The sequence below is a fragment of the Carlito syrichta genome, unplaced genomic scaffold (assembly GCF_000164805.1).
Source record: "Carlito syrichta isolate Samal-C Ts95f unplaced genomic scaffold, Tarsius_syrichta-2.0.1 Scaffold302588, whole genome shotgun sequence".
Classification (NCBI taxonomy): Eukaryota; Metazoa; Chordata; class Mammalia; order Primates; family Tarsiidae; genus Carlito; species Carlito syrichta.
In genome coordinates, this window is record NW_007246684.1 from 75,480 (window position 1) to 97,913 (window position 22,434).

At 36.8% G+C, this 22,434-nt stretch overlaps 1 protein-coding gene and 1 pseudogene across 1 annotated transcript; one reads left to right on the forward strand and one right to left on the reverse strand.

The window, feature by feature from the left end:
* Nucleotides 1–16: 16 nt before the first annotated feature.
* LOC103259303 lies at nt 17–5,993 on the forward strand (annotated as a pseudogene).
* Nucleotides 5,994–13,335: 7,342 nt separating this feature from the next.
* LOC103259300 (olfactory receptor 5M10) lies at nt 13,336–14,364 on the reverse strand. Its single transcript, XM_008056986.1, has one exon. It carries the CDS (start codon nt 14,302–14,304, stop codon nt 13,357–13,359), a length of 948 nt encoding a protein of 315 aa, XP_008055177.1. The 5' UTR covers nt 14,305–14,364; the 3' UTR covers nt 13,336–13,356.
* Nucleotides 14,365–22,434: the final 8,070 nt, after the last annotated feature.

Consider the following 22,434-nt stretch of genomic DNA (forward strand, 5'->3'; position numbering starts at 1 on the left):
TTGTTTAAAAGCCATTATGCAAAAATATAACAAGTATTTTCTACCTACCTTTAGCGGAGAAACTGCTTCAGGTTTTTAGTGAGTCTCTCTACATGGCTTCAGCAAGCAAAGAAAGTTGACAGAGCTCTATAAACACTGGAGACCCTAACCCTGAAGTGCAGGTGACTCTATAATCCATACATTGCCCTTTACATCTATGGGGAAGACATCACTTTGGGTTGATTCCTTAATGAGTTCTCTTTCTAGGAATTCAACCAGACACCCTGAGTCTCCTTTGTGCCAGTAAGGATATTCAATATTATTGATGTGAGTTCAATTTCACAACACCTAAGGGACACAGTGATCAATGTGTGTTTGTCGAAGTAACGCTTTTCCATTCATAGATTCATTATTTCTTTTTTTTATTTTAAAGATGCGGGGTACAATTCAGGTTTAGATTTAGTGTTTACTATGCAGGTACCCTTGTTGATGAGGTGTGTCCCTCCCTCCCCTAGAAGTTTCCCTCAACTGCCAATCCCATCCCCCTTCCCTAGCAGTTTCCCACTACTGCCTATCCCTTTCTTATAGTATTATGATAATTGTTCAAGGTCCACTTATGAGTGAGAACATATGGTACTGTGTTCTTTGTTTCTGTGATAGATCGCTGAGTATGATAGACTCTAAATCCACTAAAGCTGCTACAAAGTCCATATGTTTTTCCTTCTTTATGGTTGCATAATATTCCATTGGGTATATGTACCACATTTTCTTTATCCAGTCCAGGTTGGTTCCACGTTTTTGCTATTGTGAATAGATTCATTATTTCAAAAATGAAATAAGTAAGAGCCAGGAACTCTCTAGCAGTCATATTTCAAAAAAGAAACTGGATATATAAATAATAGTATATTTTGCCATTCTTTCTTTTGGTTTTCTGTCTCTTTTATTTCAAATATAAAGTTGACATAATAATTTTTAAAGAAATTGGATGATGTGGATGTTAAATGAAAGATGTGTCCTTCAAAAACCAACGTTCATGTAATAAAAGTATTCTATTCTTTCTTTGTGCTTGCATTTTAGCTGAAAAAAATATAGAAGACAACTACCAGAAAGAGTCAAAGGGTATTTTGTGTTATATTTGATTGTTTCTATAAGTTTTCTGATACACTAAGTCATTTTAAACATTAAACATTTTAGATATACCATATATATTCCACACTTGTAATGTCTGACACAATTATTTAGAAAGGAATATTTCCTCAGGATTTTATTTTCTTTAGGGATAAATGGTCATTGCAGATCACAAAATAATCTCCTGTATGCCTTAAATTAAAGCTGAAAGTGGAGATATTTGACATTTATATAAAGCATAATGCATGCAAATAAAACAGTATAGTATACTTTGTAAAAATGCATGAAAACAAACAGATTCACATTAAATATTTTGTAGTAATTACCTATTGCAATTGTTGTAGTTAGAAATGAATAGATAAGTGATTATGAAAGTCGTATTAATTTCGAGGACTGTCATAACAAAATACCACAAGCTGGACATTTTAAACAATGGAAATTAATTTTCTCACAGTTCTGGAGTCTGGGAACCCAAGATGTTGGCATGTTTGTTCTCTTCTGAGACCTCTCACCTTGGCTTGAAGACAGTCACCTTCTCATTGTGTCCTCACAGAGTTGTCCCTTAGTCTTTGTACATGTCTGGTGTATCTTCCTCTCTCTGTTTTAATCTCCTCTTATTAGGACACCAGTTTTATTGGTTTAGAAACCAACTATATGACAACAATTTAAACTGATTATCTTTTTAAAGGCTATTTTTTCAAGTACACTCAGTTTTTTTGAGTACTGGGGTTTAGGTCTTCAACATATGAATTTGGGGTAAATGTAAGTCACTCCACAAGAGGAACAGAAAAATGAATAAGTGTCTCTGCTGGGCTCAATGGTAATATCCAATGAACTGATGAACTCAATTATCCTTAATCTCTCACATTAGGCCCAAAAAAAAGTTGAAAAATGAGTATCTTAATATCTTCATTGGGTAGAAAACTTACTTCTGAAAATCTCTTTTGCAGAAGAAAAAAAGGTTATTTACTACTCAATGTTAATTGAGATTAATTAATATTAGCATATTAGTATATTACTTAATGTTGATCAATTAATAGTTATTTATATAAATGAAATCTTCAGAAGATTATTTTTTTTTTAGTGTGATAAAATACTGGAAACTAAATGTAGAGTTTGAAAAGTTTAAGTTATGGGCATATAAATAGTGTGTTACATATCGTTTTCCAAATTTTTTTCTTTTTAAAATTTTTAATTTGTGAGGTACAATTCAGGATTAGGTACATAAATACTCATCATATAGGTGAAGTTTGGGCCTTCTATTTGTCCTCACTTTGCTGGATTTGGGATCAGGTACCCTTATTGATGTTATATGCTCTTCCTCCCCTGGCAGTGTCCTGCTACTGTCAGTCCCATTCGTGTGGTATTTTAATAAATGTTCAGGATCCACTTATGAGGGAGAGATATGTGGTACTCATTTCTTTGTTTCTGTGATAGATCACTGAGCATAATAGATTCTAAGTCCATCCAAGTTATTGCCAAGTCCATAATTTTGTCCTACTTTATGGCTGTGTAATATTCCATTGTGCATGTGTACAACTTTTTTTTTATCCCATACAGTTTCAATAGACAGTATTGTTGGTTCCATGTTTTTGCTATGAGGGCACAGGTATCTTTTTTGTAGAATGATTTGAGTTCCTCCAGGTAGATCCCCAAAAGGGGAATTGCTGGGTTACATGGAAGGTCAATTTTTAGATCTTTTAGAAATCACCACACTGTTTTCCACAGAAGCTATACTAGTTTACAATTCCACCAACAGTGTAGAATTCCCCCACATCTTTTCCAGCATCTTAAAAGGACACCTGAATACTTCGAGTATGAAGAATAAACTCAGATGAGTGGAAAACAAAAAAGACAAGAGTTGTGATGTCAATATTAGACAAAATAACCTTGAAGTTATCGAAAATTTAAAAAGATACAGAAGGACACTACATATTGATAAAAGGCTCAATCAATCTGCAAGAAATATCCATCTTATACATATATGCACCCAACAAAGGAGCACCAGGATTTATAAAGCAACTACTAAGTAAACTAAAAAAAAAAAAGGACATTGACTCTAACACTATCATAACTGGAGACATAAATCCCCACTAACTACCTTAGATAGATAATCAGGGGAAAAAAATCAGTAAAGATATCCAGAACCTCAACTTAATATTGGACCAAATGGACTTAATAGATACCTATTATAGAACATTCCACTCAACAACCATGGAGTATACATCCTACTCATCACCACCTGGAACATACTCCAAGTTCAGCGACATCCTGGGCTATAACTCAAGTATAAACCAATTCCATGAGATCAAATTACTAACATGCCTCTTCTTAGACCACAGTGGCATATTCTTTTAAAGCTTTGTGAACTATATAAAATTTGAGGAAAGTTTCTGAAAGGCAAGCTAAAGACAATAATAGAAGTGTCAGAGTTTAGTACCTGGTCACACTTTCATGAGGAATCTAAAAAATGTCAAATTCATAGAAACAGAGAGTAGAATAGCGGAGTCCATGTCCAGGGAAGAGTAAGGGAAATTGGAAATGGTAATAAAAAAGTACAAAGTTTAAGTTATGCAGGATAAATAAGTTCTGGATGCCTAACGTCCAGCATTATAATTATACCTAACAATATTGTATTGTATATTTGAAATTTGCTGACAGTAGATATTAAATGATCTTGTCATAAGAAAATGTTAACTATGTGAGGAGATGAATATGTGAATTAGCCTGATTGTGGTAATAATTTCACAATGTATATGTATATTAAAATATCAATGTGTATACCTTAAATATATACAATTTCTTTTGTCTAGTATAACTCATGAAACTTGAGAAAATAAAAAACAGGTTTATGTTAGAGCAGCAATAATTTATACATGATAACATGCCAAGTTTACATACATGTCCTTTCAAAAATACTGTATTTTGTATTTCCCAATGACCCTTTACTTGTTCTAGAAATTTATATAAAAGAAATAATATTGTGTGTTTGTGTCTGGTTAATGCTGTTAAAATACTGAAATATTGCTAGTTCATTCTATTTTATTGTTGAGAAGTCTGTTATATGAATATACCACAATTTGTCTTTTTATTTGTTGAAGGAGAGTTGAAATATTTCCATTTTGTACTATTTTGAACAAAGCAGTCAGAAACACGAATGTACACATATTTTTTTTGCACACATTTTTATTCCTCCTTGGTAAATGTACAAAGAATCATTGGATCCAATGGTAATAGTGCATTTAACTTTATAACTCTAAACTGTTTTTCAAAGTGAAATACATACCAATCACTGTTTGATAATTTCAAAAGGTAATATTTCTTATTAACTTGGTATTTGTTAATAAAATATTTTTAATTTTACCAAACCAGTGGATGGGATGTAGCATCTCATTGCTACTATTATTTCACTTCCCTGATAACTCAGGCAGTTGTGTCTCTTTTTCATGTAATTATTGACCATTACTCTTTATTCTGTGAGGCATCTTTTTTTCATTTTATTATATTATCTTGTAGTTATACCTTTTAAGTTATATATATATAACTTATATATATATATATATCTTGAATCTCATTCAGTTATGTGAACATTTTAGTGAATAATAAATCAAGTATATGTATTTACATATATTTTGTACTCTTCTGTTCCATTGATCTATTTTCATCCATCTTTATGAAATGCTGCATTTTCTTGAGTGTTATAGGCTTCTAGTCAGTATAAAGTCTATGTTATGAATGTTCAAATTTTGGTCTTTTTCAAGATTTTTTTGGCTATTCTAAATCTTTCTACACTGAATAGAACCAGACCTAAACCCAGACATGGGGGATTTTGTATGCCATGCGACTATGTCTAGACCTTTCTTCTCTGAGAATAGCCACTTTTGGTAGAACTTAATAAAATTAATATTACGATGTAATGCCCAGTTTATCTTATAGCCCATCTTTTGCAGCTGCTGATGGCAGGAATTGAGAAGATTCAGAAAGGAGATTCAAAAGATGCACATTAAGGAGAATTATTTGGGTTTATTTTCTCGTAAGAACATGAAACTGAAAAAGTAGCTAGTGATGCCTGTTAAGCAGTATCCCAAGTCTAATTTTATGGGGAAGATTCTTGGACCACAAGGGAATATAATCAGAAGACTGCAAGAAGAAAGTAATGCAAACATCTCTGTGTTGACAAAGGGCTCAATGAGAGAAAATGCCAAGAATGAAGAGCTGCATAAAGGTGAAGACCCCAAATATTCCCACTTGAATATGGATCTGCATGTCTTCACTGAAATATTTGGACCTCATGTGAAGCTAATGTTCTTATGGCCCATGCCATGGAGGAAGCCAAGAAATTTCTAGTACCAGATATGGTGGATGATATCTGCCAGAAGTAATCTCTAAAGCTGTCCTACGAGTACTTGAACTCTCTAGTGGACCTGGGGTGCCAGTGTGAGGCCAGAGAGCTGCACTTTCCCTTCTACTTGTTCCCAGAGTCTGTGTGAGGTTGAACCACCATAGGGAGATTTGGTGTGTGGCATAACAGTGAATGGAGTCATCACCAGAGGTGCCACGTGACTCAAGGAATACCACCCCTACCTACTGTGAGGGGAATTCCAGTACTAACAGCATGGACAGCAGGCACCCAGAGAATACTTTTGCCTCTACCTCCTGCACCAGAAACTTGAAGAAAATGGATATTATGATACATATTAGCCAGAGCCAAGGGGACTCAAAATATGATGACAACTGACATGAGGAGGTTCAAGATTCTTGTGAAGCTTATGGTCTAGGTGACTGTAATGGGACCAGACTGTAATGGGACCAGGCTGTCACTGAAGGCCCCTCCAGCTATGCCAGTGAAGGGAGCATACAGAAAGCACCCATATGAATGTTATTAAAAGAAAACATGAGATGGAAATATCAGTTATGAGCAAAGTTGTTGCTGATTTTTTCTGTCTCCCAAGAAACACAAGACAAGTAATTGTCTTGTGTTGGTTTACTCACAAGACAAGTAATTGTTTAAGAATTTTTCCTCATGGGCCTCTTTTTTTTTCTTCATCTTATTCCATTCTTAACTGTCCATTCTGGCTTCTATACATAGTATTTTTTAATGAGTTAAGAGATCAAGAGAGCCAAGAGGGTCACTGTGGAGCAGCAGATCAGTGCCACTCTCACCTAGCATGGCAGAGAGTAGGGATTCTACTGCTGTTAAGAGGAGATACCCTGAGCACTTTTGAACATATTAAACATCGTGAACCCAGTGAAGGTCCCTCTGAGTGAATAGAGTCCAGAAAGTCACCGCAGGCACAGAATTCCAGGTGCCCCATCTCCTGCCCCACACCAGGCATGCACAGAAAAGGAAGCTGTGTTCAGAGAAGGAGGGGGGGTGATTATAAGACACTTCAACTTGGCTCACCCCCTTCTGACAGTGTGTAAAATGTCAGTTTCACATGGGAGGAAAAACCTGATCAGGATGCAGTATTAAGCATCAGAGCTCAGGTGGAATGGGGAGCAGATCCCACACAGGGAAGGCAGGCCTGCATGTGAATCTGACTGACATGTCTGCCACCAGCACTTGATGGAGCAACAGACTAGTGCCTCTCTTGCAGGGCAGGGCAGAGATTGGGGATCCAACCACCAATTAATGTAGGCACTCTGGACACGTTTCGAAGGATGAAACTTCTCACACCCAGTGAGGGTCTCCCTAAACACAGAACTCAAAAAGGCAGCCGTGAGAATCAGGGCACACCAAACACCACCACAAGCTAGGTATGTATATGAACTGAGATCACACTGAGTGTGGAATGGGGAGATTCTGGGAAGCAATAGGTTGGTTCACTCCCTCTCCACTGATCATATGACACATGCAGCAGGAAACTGAAAATTGTCCTGATTAGTTTAGCAGCAGGAGAGAAAATCTGCCATAACAAGAACTTGCCACAGGGTAGAGATCCTCCCTTTTTCACCAAATAAAATGAGGAAGGATCAATGAAGAAACGCAAGCAACCCTCAGATTTTTAATAAGACAACACATGAAAAAGTAGCCAACAGAGCACAAACATTGGAAAACCCCCAGAATGAACTGCCTTAGTTGACAGACACAGAAATCAGAGAATGGATAGCACAAATGAACAAGAACCAAGAGAAAAATGAAGCAAATTTCAAATAAATAATACAAGTGAAAGCAGAGTTGGACAACTTCAAAAAAAAAAGCCTATTCTGAAATAATGGAAATAAAGAGCCCCATCCTTGAAATCAATAACAAAGTAACAAGTATTGGGTTCAACCAAGCAGAGGAAAGAATCTCAGACCTTGAAGACCAAAATATGGAATTAACAGTCTGTTAAAAACATAGAAAAAACTCATAAAGAAGGAAGAAAGCTTACAAGAGCTGTGTGACTTTGTCAAAAGACCAAACCTACTCCTGATTGGCATCATTGAAAGAGAAAATGAGAACACCATGGAATAAATATTCCATGAGGTCTTTCAAGAGAACTTCCCCCATTTTGCTAGAGTTATGGCCATCCAAGAACAAGAGATTAAGTGAATTCCTGCAAGATATTACATGAGAAGACTATCACCAAAACACATAGCAATTTGCCTCCATAAAGTAAGCACTAAAGAAAAAAATTCTAAAGGAAACAGACAGAAAGTTCAGACTACCTACCAGGAAAAGCCCATCAAAATTACTCCAGATTTATCCACCGAAATACTACAAGCCAGAAGGGATTGTAGTGCAATTTTTAATGTTCTTAAAGATAAGCAATTCTAATCAAGTATTTCCTAGCCAGTCAGGCTATATTTCATCAGTGATGGAGAATTAAATTTTTTTCCATACATCCAGTCTTTAATAGAATATGCCCCCTTTCAGATCAGCCCTTCTGGAGACACTTAAAAATGTACTGAGCACACACACAAAAAATAATGGCCATGCACATCACAAAAGTACAGGCAAACACAGAGTCAACAGAGCATACAGAGCACCACAAAAATGAAAGCACACATATGTATAAATATAAATGTTAAAGGAAACAAAGCAGCCCACTAAAATCCCTATGACAGAGACAAGCTCACATAACAACAACTTGAATGTGAATGGACTAAATGCACCACTGATGAGACATGGAGCAGCAAACTGGATTAAAACAAACAAACAAAAAAAACATGATCCAATAATCTGCTACCTCCAGGAAACTCATCTCACCTCAAAAGATACCCACAGACTCAAGGTTAGAAGCTGGAAAATGACCTTTTAAGTGAATGAAAAACAGAATAAATCAGCAGGAGTAACTATTTTAATATCAACAAAGCAGTCTTCAAACCATCAAAAGTTAAAAAGGACATGGAATGATATGACATAATGATAAAAAACTCAATTCTCCAGTAAGAAATATTCATCCTAAACATATTTGCACCCAACACAGGAGCAACCAAGTTTTTTGAGACAACTGCTAAGCAAACTAAAAGAGGCCATTGACTCTTACTCTTACTCAACCATAGTTGAAGACCTAAATATTCAACTAACAAGTTTTGAACAAGGAGATCTGGAACCTCAACTCAGTTCTCAATAAAATGGACTTAATAAACATCTACAGAACACTTCACCCAACAAGTACAGATTATACTTTCTACTCATCAGAACATAGCCCAAGATCAATCACATTCTCAGGCATAAATCAAACATAAGCAAGTTTCAAAAGATAGAGATAGTGTTATGCATCTTCTCAGATCACAGTAGAATAAAAATAAATATTGTCACCAAGAAGAACCCCCAAACATACACAGACAAAGACTCTAAACAACATGTTGTTGAACAACTTCTAGGTCAAGATAAAAATCAAGACATAAATAAAAAGATTACTGAAACCAAATGAAAACAAAGACACACCTTAGCAGAATCTCTGGGATGCCATGAAAGCAGTGTTAAGACGAAAATTCATAGCATTGCATGAACAAATCAAGAAAACAGAAAGATCCCAAGTGGACAACCTAATGTCACACCCAAAGGAGATGGAATGGCAATGTCACCTAGGTCCTATCCTCAGAAAAAGAATCCAGATAACCAAAATAAAGTCAGATTTACAGGAAATGGAAGACAAAAATATCATAGAAAGGATCAACAAGACCAAAAGCTGATTCTTTGAAAGGATAAATAAGATTGATGGTCTTTGGCCAGACTGACTTTTTTTGAAAGAGAGAGAAAACCTAGATAAACAAAATTAGAAATGTAAAAGGAAAAGTCACAACTGACCGTGAAGAAATTTAAAAGATTTTCAGATATTACTATAAAAGCCTATATGCAAATAAACTAGAAAACAAAAAGGAAAGGGAGCACTTTTGACATCATAAAACCTCCCATGGTTGAAATGAAAAGAAATTAAAACACTAAACAGACCAATAAAAATCCAGGAAATTGACTCAGTCATGAGGACTCTTGCTACCAAAGAACACCCTGGACCCGTTGGCTTCCTAGCTGAATTCTACAAGACATACAAGGAGGAGCTGATATCAATCCTATTGAAAGCATTCCAGGCAATCAAGAAAGATGGAATTCTATGAAAATAATTTTATAAAGCCAACATCATGCAGGTACCAATGACAGGCTAATCTCCTTGATGAACATAAATGCAAAAATTATCAATAAGTTTCTAGCAAATCAGATCCAACAACACATCTCAAAGATAATCCACCATGACCAAGTGGGCTTCATTCCTGGGATGCAGGACTGGTTCAGCATTCACCAAACTATAGATGTAATTCAGCATATCAACAGATGTAAAACAAAGAACCACATGATTATGTCATTAGGTGCAGAAAAAGCATTCAATAAAATCCAACATCCATTCTTGTTAAAAATACTTGAGCACCTAGGCATAAAAGAAACATTCCTGAAAATAGTTACAGCCATCTATAATAAACCCGCAGCCAACATTTTGCTCAATGGGCAGAATTTGGAAGCATTCCCCCTGAGAATGGGAACTAGACAATGATGTCCACTTTCACCCTTCCTGTTCAACATAGTGCTAGAAGTCCTAAGGCAGAACAATGAGGCAAGAGAAGGAAATCAGGGGTCTCCAAATAGAAAAAGAGGAAGTAAAGATTTCCCTCTTACAGATGATAGGATTCTATACATTGAAAACCCTAAAAAACTTCCTCACACTGATAATCAACTTTGTTTAAGTCTCAGGATACAATATCAATGTGCAAAAGATGGTTGCATTTCTACACACCAGCAACAAGTAGGCAGAGAACAATATAAAAATACCAATCCCATTCACAGTCGCCACATACACGCAAAAGAAATACCCTGGCATTCACCTAGTCAGAGAAATGAAAGACTTTTATAAGAACTAGAAAATCTTCCTCAAAGAAATCAAGGATGACACAAACAATTGAAAAACATTCCATTTTCATGGATTGGAAAAAAATCAATATTATCAAGTTGTCCATCCTATCCAAGGCAATCTACAGATTCAAAGCAATGCTCATCAAGTTACTAATGTCATTTTCTCAGATCTTGAAATAACAATATAGAAATTCATATGGAAACAAAAAAACCAGCACGAATAGCCAAAACAATCGTCAGCAAACAACAAAATGGAAGGTATCGCACTTCCAGACTTTAAAATTTGTGACAAGGCTACAAATGACCAAAACAGCCTGGTATTGGTACAGAAATAGGCACACAGAAAAGACAGAAACAGTACAGAGTTTCCAGAAGAAAAACCACAGTCTCTCAACCAACTTATCTTCAACAAAGCCACCAAGTAAAATCATTGGATAAAGGAGACCATATTTAGCAAACAGTGCTGGGAAAACTTGCTGACCACATGCAAAAAATGGATGCCTACTTCTCACCACATACAAAAAGCAACTCAAAATATATCAAAGACAAACATAAAGCTGCAAACTTTAAGAATCCTAAAAGAAAACGTAAGAAACACCCTTATGCACATCAGAGTAGTCTACGAATTATTGACCAAGTCCCCAAAACAAATGCCATAAAAACTAAAATAGACAAGTGGGACATCATCAATCTGAAAAGCTTTTGCATAGCAAAAGAAACCATCAAAAGAGTAGCAAGACAACCCACAGAATGGGAAAAAAATTTACAAATTATGCATCTAGCAAAGACCTAACATCCAGGATCTATAAGTAACACAAAGGAAGTGAAAGGAAAAAACAAACAGACAGCCCCATTAAAAAATAAATGAAGGACATGAACAGGTATTTCGCAAAAGGCAATATACAAGCAGCCAACAGATACATGAGAAAATGCTCAACTTCACTAATCATCAGAGAAATGCAAATCAAAACTACAATGAGATACTACCTAACTCTGATAAGGGTGACTATCATTAATAAGTGGGAGACCCGCCTGGGCAGCGAGACCTCATCTCTACAACAAATCAAAAAATCAGCCAGGCATGGTAGCGCGCACCTGTAATTTCGGCTACTCAGAAGCTGAGGCGGAAGGATTGCCGGAGCCCAGCAGGTCTAGGCTGCAGTGGCCGGGAGCGGCCACTGCACTCCAGTCTGGGTGACAGAGTGAGATTCCAACTCAAAAAAATAAAAAAATAAAAATAAAATAAGTGGGAAAACAACAGATGCTGGCATAGGTGCAGAGAAAAAGGAGCACTTCTACACAGCTGGGAATGCAAGTTAATTTAACCTCTATGGAAAGCAATGTGGCATTCCTAAAAGAAATGAAATTTAACCTTTCATAGAATCCAGCAATCACCCTTCTGGGAATATATGCAGAAGAACACAAATTGCTCTACCAAAAAGATACTTGCACATGCATGTTTACTGCAGCACTATTCACAATAGCAAAAACGTGGATCCAACCCTACTGCCCATTGAAAGAGTACTGGATAAAGAAAATATGGTATATATACACGATGGAGTATTAAGCAGCCATAAAGAAGAATAAAATCATGAACTTTGCAGCAAATTGGATGGACTTGGAGACCATTGTGCTAAGTGATCTGTCACGGAAACAAAGAACTGAATATCACATATTCTCACTCATAAGTAAAACCTGAACATGAGTCATAGTAGCATGAGGAAGGGATTGGCAGTCACTGGGCACTGCTAGGGGAGGAAGGGAGTAAGAAGTGTGAGGATCACATGACAACAGAAAAGTTATCTGACTTTCTACAGGGGGAGTGAGGACGACCTAGATGTCCAAACATTACCTGCATGCAGCCTACTTATGTAGTTAATCCTCACTTGTACCCCACTTCTCTATAATAAAATAAAATTGTATTAAGAAAAGATTCATAGGGGATTCGGGTTAAGAAACAAAGACCACTGGAAGTGACAGAACATGGAACAGAACCAAGATGTCATTTCTTTTCTTTTCTCTTAAGATTACACATTTGTCAACTGCATCCTGTCTGCAGCTACTAATACAGTTATGGATAACAATATGACCAAATTGCTTTTGTTTGGGTTGACTTAGGATACTGGCACAAGGGAGGGATCAGCAATCTCTGGACACTGCCAGGGGAGGGAGGGAAAGATGGGGACACATAACAGCACAAATGGTACCTGGTCCTAAATCAGGGGAAATGAGGACCAGTTGGAGGCCCAAATTTCATCTGCATGCAGCCTACTTGTGTAGCTAACCCCGACTTGTAACACAAATCTCAAAATAACTAACAAACAATATAAAGGAGTATAACCAATGTTATGACATTGCCAAAGAAGTTTCTCAAGATGTTTATAATGTGGGCTCTGGGAGAACTTTAGCAAGTTTAACCTATAGATGATGGATAAATTTAAAATTTTTGCAAGGTATCACAGTAAGTACACAGGAGTCGCAGCTATTGTGCTTGACACTACGTTGGAGTAGAAATGATTTCATTTAAATAAATTGCAAAATTATTCACACTATATTGAACCATACTATACCTCTGTAGACCATAATATTCAAAGGATATGAGTTTTAGACTTCTTCTCATGGTAAGTTAAATAATTAAACTCAAAATAAGTAAAGAATTGTTTTCATATAGAATAGATACTAACCAATTAATTTTTCTAGGACTTCTATCAAGTAAAACATTTTCAATTTCAATCTTTTTTTTTTTTTACTAAAGCCATTTGTCTTCCAGGTGTCAATTTAAAAAATAAATTAACTAAAATGGTAACTGAGATCCATGATTTCAAGCAAATCATGACTTTAGAGCAGTAGATTTGTCCGTTAAAAAGAGGCACTATGTTATCTCGGATACTTAGGGATTACAAATAAACAGATACTTAAATAGCAATTTTAGGAAAGAAGATTCTCCTAATTATTTGTTGCATGGCAAGAATTACATCTTTGTTCCTCAAACTGTAGATCATCGGGTTCAACACTGGGCTCAAAAAACTATAAAAGACTGCAATTACCTTGGACTCCTCTACAGACTTCTCTGATGGAGGCCTTAAATACATGCAGAAGAGGGTTCCATAAAATATAGTGACTGTCATCAGGTGAGACCCACAAGTAGAAAAGGCTTTTTGCCTGCCTTCAGCAGAACGGAGTCTCAAGATGGCTCCAAAAATAAAAAAGTATGATAGAAGAATGATGAAGAGAGAACTTGACAGAGTAAAGCCAGCAACTACAAACATGGCCATCTTCTTGACGTAGGTGTCAGAGCAGGCCAGCAGTATAAGAGGAGGATCAGCACAGTAGAAATGATTGATTTCCAAGGAACCACAGAAGGATAAGTGAAATGTTAGCAGTGTCTGAGACAGTCCATTAAAGAAGCCATACATATAACAGACTGTGACTAGAGAGATACAAATATTCTTGGACATCTTGGAACTGTAATGTAGAGGGCTGCAGATAGCTGCATAGCGATCCAGAGCCATCGAAGCAAGTATGTAAAACTCAGTGATCACCAGGGCAATGAACAGAAGACATTGTGTGAAGCATGCAACATAGGAAATGGTCTTGTGGTCTGAGAGAAAGCCATACAACATATTTGGAGTGATATTGGAAGAATAGCAAATGTCTACAAAGGAGAGGTGGCCAAGGAAGAAGTACATGGGAGTTTGGAGGTGAGAATTGGTCTTGATCAGCAGGATCATGCACAGATTCCCAGCCAGTGTGATGAGGTAGATCACCAGAAACAACCCAAACAGTATCTTCTCTAGCACTGGGTCCTCTGTTAGTCCCAAGAGAGTGAATTCTGTCACCACTGTGTGGTTTCGGAAGAACATTTTCTTATTCTTTAAAACTAAAAGTGACAAAGACAGCAAGGATTTCTGTGTGATCCAGATTCTGCATTTATTTTGTCCATTTGTCATTTACTCATATCTATTGTCTATGAAACAATAACTTTTCTCTTTTAAACAAACATAGCATAATATCCACATAACGTTTTTATCCTATGTTTCTGTATTACCTCTCACTGTCTTTCTATATCTCAACCCCCATACACACGTTGTCTTTCTCATACATGCATATATGTATATATTAACATATTCTTATCTTTATACCTGTCTTCTTGAAGAACTTCACACTTAGAAATTTCTTCAACCTTATAAGGAAAACAGAAAAAAATTAAAGGAATTAAAATCAGATATAAAACAATAAGTTATATGTATCATTTGAATGGATAAATTAATGTAGTCCAATCTCTTGGGTACTTTCAGCTCTGATATTTTACTGTTTCCAATTCATAGAAGATAAAATTCAGTTTTTAACTTTTAATCAGGCTTAATTTCATTTAGAGAACATTAAATTAGTGAAATATATCTCAACATATGGTAAGAAGGTACAGAATCAAAAATTGTTTTTTCTGCTCCCTAACTTCATACACCCATTATTCATGTACACTACAAAGCTTGATTTGGGATTTTTGTTGTTGTTGTTCCCATTTCTGGGATTACTTCGGTGAAAAAATTTCTCACTTTCACAGACCATACATTATAGTAAAGAGAACATATATTAGTCACAACAACTTGGATGAATTTAGAGTCTTTAATACTCAGTGATTTATCACAGAAACAAAGAACTGAGTACCACATCTGCTTAATCATAAGTGGACCCTGAACATTTGCCATCATACTATAAGAAAGGGCTGGGAAGTAGAGGGAAACTGCTGGGTGTGGGAGGGATGGGAAGAGCATAGAACATCAATAAGTATACCTGATCTGAAACCAGGTGAAGCGGAGACCAACGGGAGACCCAAACTTTACCGTACGATGATCACTTGTATAGCTAATTCTGAATTTTACCCCACATTTTAAAAATAAAAAAAGAATAAACTAGGCTCGGTGGCTCAGCCTATAATCCCGTGCCTTGGGAGGCTGAGGTGAGTGGATTGCCTGAGCCCTCCGGTTCAAGACCCGTGGGCAGGCGAGACCTCAGCTCTACAACAAATCAAAAAATTAGCGCGCGCCCGTAGTTCCAGCTACTTGGAAGGCCGAGGCGGAAGGATCGCCGGAGCCCAGCAGGTCGAGGCTGCGGTGACCGGGAGCGGCCACTGCACCCCAGTCTGGGCGATCGAGTGAGACTCCAACTCAAAAAAAAAAAAAAGAATATTGAGAAAAAAAGTCCTGTAATCCCAGCACTTTGGGAGGCAAGTGGATTGCCTGAGTCTGCAGATTCGAGAGCAGCCCAGGCAACTTGGCAAGGCCGCATCTCTACAATAAATCAAAAATTAGCTGGGCATGGTAGCACATGCCTGCACTTCTGGCTACTTGGAAGTCTGAGGTGAAAGGATCGCCAGAGCCCAGCAGGTCGACGCTGAGAGTGAGCATGTCACTGCACTTCAGCCTCGGTGACAGAGTGAGACTTCAACTCAAAAAAAAAAAAAGTTCCAAGAGAAATCTGCTCTTTATTAAAAGAGAGAGAGAGAATACAACTTCAAGTAAATGTGGGCTATATGGAAAAAATGAACGTGGTATGCTTTTTGCATGCCCACTCAGAGAAGATCTCTCTGGGAATGCAGCATCTGAACAGTAAGTAAACAATTCCACTATTCAGGGAAGAGTATCAATTTTTTGGTCTTCATTACTGTGCCACTAACCCACTCACACAAATATTTGTCTAGGGAAGCACAGATAATGTTTAAAAGTAGCCTTAGCTTCCAGTTCTCTCAGTTCTTGTGAAAGTAATATATGACTGCAAAAATTACTCCTCAGAAATTGTACCATAAAGTTATTTTGTTATCACATACACATCAAAAGTGCTTGCATATAATAATTGATATTTTATATAATTAGTGAAATATTAGCATATGTGTAGAAAAGTCAAGTTGATGAAAATATGTGTTACCTCCATTGATAGGATACTACTCTACACACACACACAAAATATGTAGTTTTGTGAACAAATGTGAAAAATGACCTACCTGTTGAATCATCATACTTTATATTAACAAGATGGAAAGTTTTATAATATATTTGTTAGGTTTATTCCCTAAAGTATTTTAAAACTAATTCTAAAGAATCAGTTAGAATGTTCTTTGTTCCCCAAGTGCATACTCTTAATTTGATGCTTTGAGGAACCAGATTCTCCTTTGAGAATGAAATCCCTATTTAGCCTTTATGTACACTGCTTGTTACACGTTATGAGACCTTTAGCACAAATAGAGAAATTACCCAACACTTTCAATAATGTGGAAGAAAAAAATAAGGGTAGTTCATTTTTACAAAGTCAATATACAAAAACCATTAATATAATCACATAAAAAAACACACAAGTAGAACATATAATTTAAAATTTTCACTTATAACATCAAAAATATAAACTTCTTAGAAATAGATATAATAAAAAATGTGCAGAAGACACATGCTGAAAACCAGAAAATCCTGCAGAGGTAAACTAAATAATAATACCTAGGCCAAGCAATGTGGCTCACACACTTAATCCCAGCAGTATGGGAGACTGAGGTGAGAGGATTGTCTGAGCCCTCAGGTTCGAGACCGGCCTGGGAAACTTGGTGAGACCTCATCTCTACAGTAAATCAAAAGATTAGCTGGGCAGGCTGGTGCATGCCTGTAGTTTCAGATTCTTGGAAAAGTAAAGTGAAAGGATCACCTGAGTACAGCAGGTCGAGGCTGTGGTGGACTTGAGCATGCCACTGCCCTCTAGCCTAGAGGAGAGAATGAGACTCCAACTAAACAAAGTAAATAAATAATAAATAATAACACCTGAATAATGACAATATATATCTCATTTGTGTCTTGGAATAGTAAACATTGTCAATATGTTAATTCATCCAAAATTGATCATTTTTTTTTATTATAAAGATGTGGGAGAGCCGGGCTCAGTGGCTCAGCCTGTAATCCCATGCCTTTGGGAGGCTGAGGTGAGTGGATTGCCTGAGCTGGCGGGTTCGAGACCCACCTGGGCAGCGAGACCTCATCTCTACAATAACAAAAAATCAGCCGGGCGTGGTAGCGCGTGCCTGTAATTCCGGCTACCCGGAAGACTGAGGCGGAAGGATCGCCGGAGCCTGGCAGGTGGAGGCTGTGGTGGCCGGGAGCGGCCACTGCACTCCAGTCTGGGCGACAGAGTGAGACTCCAACTCAAAAAAAAAAAAAAAAAAGATGTGGGCTACAACTTAAGGTTCAGTATACAAACGGTGGTTATGCAGGTACCCTTGTTGATGAGGTATACCCCTCCCTCCCCTAGCAATTTCCCTCAACTGCCAATCCCACACCCCTCCCCTGACAGTTTCCCACTACTGTCAATCTCTTTCTAGAAGTATTATAATTGTTCAAAGTCCACTTATTGAGTGAGAACATATGATACTCTGTTCTTTGTTTCTGTGATAGATCACTGAGTATGCACGACTTTAAATCCATCCAAGTGCTGCTGTTTGTCTTTCTTTATGACTGCATAATATCCCATTGTGTATATGTACCACATTATTTTTATCCAGTCCAGTTTCAATAGGCAACATATACAGGCAGCCAACAGACACATGAAAAAGTGCTCAGCTGCACTCATCATCAGATAAATACAAATCAAAACCACATTGAGATATCAACTAACCCCAGTAAGAACGGCCATCATTAATAAAACACATCAACAGATGCTGGCAAGGATGTGAAGAAAAAGGAACGCTTCTATACTTGGTGGGGATGCAAACTAGTGCAACCTCTCTGAAAGACAGTGTGGTGATTTCTGAAAGAAGTAGAAATTGACCTTCCATATGACTCAGCAATTCCCCTATTAGGAATATACCCGGAGGAACTCAAATCACTCTACAGAAAAGATGCCTGCACATGTATATTTGTTGCAGTTCTATTCATGATCAATATTTTTAATTTCAGTCCCATTAAAATTTCAGTGGGTTTATTTTGTCAAAAATTGATGAGGAGATACTAAAATACACTTTAATATAAGAAAGTCTTAAATTTGCCAAAATGCTTTCTAAGGGAGAACAAAATTTTTAGATTGATTTACACTACCTAAACTTACATGACTGGTAGAATAGAATTAATTATTTCCCATTGTAATATAATGCAGCTAATTAATAAGGTGTATTTCTGGCAGACATACATCAATTAGTCATTTCAATTAAAACAAGATGACACTCTCTAAACATGTAATATCTTCAAATATAAGTCAGACAGGATCTTCTGTAGACTTTCTTGAAAAAATAAAGGTGTGCAAAACTTTCCTTGAGTTAATAGTATACATATGATTTACAAAGTTACAGTATTCAAAGCAGCATGTGAATCTAAGGATATTAAATATATTAATGGTACAGAATAGAAAGTCCAGAAATATACTCACTCATATATACAGTTAATGGATATTTGATCAAAGGCACAAAGATATTTTAATAAGGATTGCAGCTGAAATTTTTAAAAATATATACAGAAATATTTAACTTCAATTCTTATAATATACCAGGTGCTAATATGGCAACATTAATTTGATGGGATTAATTGACCTTAATTTAAATGTTAAATCTACAAGTCTTCCAGAGAAAACAGAATAAAATTTTATAATCTTGAGGAAAGCAAAATTTACTTAGGACAAAAGAATTAATTGTAAAAGAAAAAGTTATAAGTATATATTTTATGTCATCAAATTGTAAACATGCACTTTTCAAAATAATTAGAATATATACATTTAATATAATATTTATGATTTTTAGAATATATAAATAGTCCCCAAATTTACTGATCAATATATAAATATCTTTATTTATTTTTTTTTTTTTTGAGTTGGAGTCTCACTCCATTGACCAGGCTGGAGTGCAGTGGCACACTCATGGTCACCCCAGCATCAATCTGCTGGGCTCTGGTCATCCTTCTGCCTCAGCCTTCCAAGTAGGCAGAACTACAGGCATGCACAACCATGTCTGGTTTTTTTTTTATAGTAGAAATGAGGTCTCACCAATTTGCCTGGGCTGGTCTCGAATCTGCGGGTTCAGGCACTTCACTTGCCTCAGCCTGCCAAAGTGCTGGGATTACAGACTGAGCCACTGAGCCCAGTGAAAATATCTCAATATTTAAAAATCTAAGTTGCGAGCGGAGACTTCACAAAAGTAGATATAAATAGCAAACAACCACGTGAAAAGAACTTAAACATCTATAATTGTCAAGAAAATGCAAATTTTGGCAAGCATAAATGCCATATAAAAGATTCCCTCTTGGGTCAAACTCCAGCCAGACGCCTCTGAGCCTTTTCTAGACTAGGTCTCAACTTTGGCCTACAAATACTTTTGAAAAGCACATAACATAGTTTCTTTTTTTTTAACTTTTAAATTTTTTATTTTTAAAATTGTGGAGTACAATTCAGGGTTAGGTATACAAATATGCATTATGCAGTTACCCTTCTTGATGAGGTGTGCCCCCTCTTCCCTAGGCAGATTCCAACTACTGCCAATCCCACCTCTCTGCCTCCTCACCCGCCCCCTGCAGTTTCTCACTACTGTCAATCCTTTTCTTATAGTATTTTTTTCCTCTTTTAATTTTTATTTTAAAATCATGGGGTACAATTCATGGTGAGGTATACAAATATTCATTGTGCAGGTACCTTTGTTGATGATGCGTGTTCCTTCTACCCTAGCAGATATCAGATATCAACTACTGTCAATCCCACCTCCCCACACCACTCCCACCCCCAGTCTCCCCTCCCCCCCTCAGTTTCCCGCTTTGCTTCTGTCAGTCCTTTTTTTATAGTATTACGGAAGTTGTTTAAGGTCCACTTATGAGTGAGAACATGTGATACTCAGCTCTTTGTTTCTGTGAGAGATCACTCAGTATTATAAACTCTAATTCCATCCAGGTTGCTGCAAAGTTAATGATTTTGTTCTTCTTTATGGCTGCACAATATTCCATTGTGTATAGGTACCGCTTTTTTTTATCCAGTTCTCTTTTGGTGGGCAGCACAGTTTGTCCATGTTCTTGCTATTGTGAGCAATGCTGCAATAAACATACATGTGCAGGTATCTTTTTTATAGAGTGATTTGAGTTCTTCCCTGTATATTCCCAGTAAAGGGATTGTGGGGTCATATGGAAGGTCAGTTTTTAGAACTTTTAGAAATCACCACACTGTTTTCCACAGAGTCTGTATTAGTTTACCCTCCCACCAACAGTGTAGAAGTGTTCCCTTTTCTCCACATCCTCTCCAGCATCTGTTATTTTTTGAGTTATTGATGATGGTCATTCTGACTGGAGGGGGTACTCAGTGTAGTTTTAATTTTCATCTCCTTGATGACTAGTGAGGTTGAACATTTTTTCATGTATCTGTTGGCTACTCGTATCTCGTATGTCTTCCTTTGAGAAGTGTCTATTCATATATTTTGCCCACTTTGTAATGGGGCCGTTTGTTTTTTTTCTTTTCAGCACATTTGAGTTCATTGTAGATCCTTGATGTTAGGCCTTTGTCAGACATGGAGTTGGCAAATATTTTTGCCCATTCTGTGTACTGTCTCCCTGCTCTCTTGATGGTTTCTTTGGCTTTGCAGAAGCTTGTCAGTTTGATGAGGTCCCACTTGTCTATCTTATCTCTTATGGCCTGGGCACTTCGGGTTTTGATCAGGAGTTGGTTGCCAGTTCCAATTTCCATAAGGGTGTCTCCTGTGTTTTCTAAGATTCTTAGAGTTTGAGGTTTTATGTTTAGGTGTCTGACCCATTTTGAGTTGACATTTGTGTATGGGGATAGGTAGGGGTCCTGTTTCAATCTTCTGCATGTGGTTATTCAGTTTTCACAACACCATTTACTGAATAGGTTCTCCCCTCTCCAGTGGTTGGTTGGTGGAGGCTTTGTTGAAGATGAGCTGTTTGAGAAATTGAGATTTTGCTTCTGGAATCCCAATTCTATTCCATTGGTCTGTATGCTTGTTCTTGTATCAATACCAGGCTGTTTTGATTATTGTAGCTTTACAATAAAGTTTAAAGTCTGCTTCTTTTTTCCTGAGGATTGTTTTGGCTATTCATGGTTCTTTATGTTTCCATATGAATTTCTGTATTGTTGTTTCTAGGTCTGAGAAGAATGCTGCTGGTAATTTGATGGATATTGCATTAAATCTATAGATTGCCTTAGGTAGAATGGACATCTTACAATATTGATTCTCCCAATCCATGAGCATGGAATATTTTTCCACTTGTTTGTGTCATCTTTGACTTGTTTGAGCAGTGTTTTGTCATTTTCATTGTAAATGTCTTTCACATCTCTAGTTAGGAAGATGCCAAGTTTTTTCTTTTTTTCTTTTTTTTTTTTTGTGGCTACTGTGAACAGGGTTGTTTTTATTTTGGTTTCTGTTTATTATTGGTTTCTAGAAATGTGATTATTTTTTGCACATTTATTGTATACCCTGAGACTTTGCCAAAATCTTTTATCAGTGCAAGGAGGTTTGGGAAAGATTCTTTTGAGTTTTCAAGGTATAGAAGAATCATGTCATCTGCAAAGAGGGATAACTTGATTTCCGTTTTCCTGTTTGGATACCCCTGATCAACTTCTGTTCTCTGATTGCTCTAGCTAGGACTTTCAAAACTATGTTGAACAAGAGGGATAAGAGTGGGCATCCTTGTCTTGTTTCAGTTTTCAGGGCATTAGAAAGTAACCAAAGTTTGTACCAATCCTAGAGTGCTTATTTAATAAAGAAAGATGAGTGAATCTTGGTAAGAACTGTGAGCACTGTATCATTTTTCTTGCCCTGTTCCAACAGATTATTTTCAGTTACTCAGTATCCTTGAAGACGGGAGTGGTGATCGCCCAACTGTACAGATGTATCAAACATTGTTGCATTGTATTCTCAAAATGTCTACAGTTTACTGTAAGCAAACATACCTCCATAAATACTGGGAATATACCCAGAGGAACTCAAATCGCTCTATGAAAAAGATACCTGCACATGTATGCTTATTGCAGAATTG

What these genes read in the sequence shown, in the direction of transcription:
- LOC103259300 (XM_008056986.1), bottom strand. Translation starts at nt 14,304, where the DNA reads ATGTTCTTCCGAAACCACACAGTGGTGACAGAATTCACTCTCTTGGGA.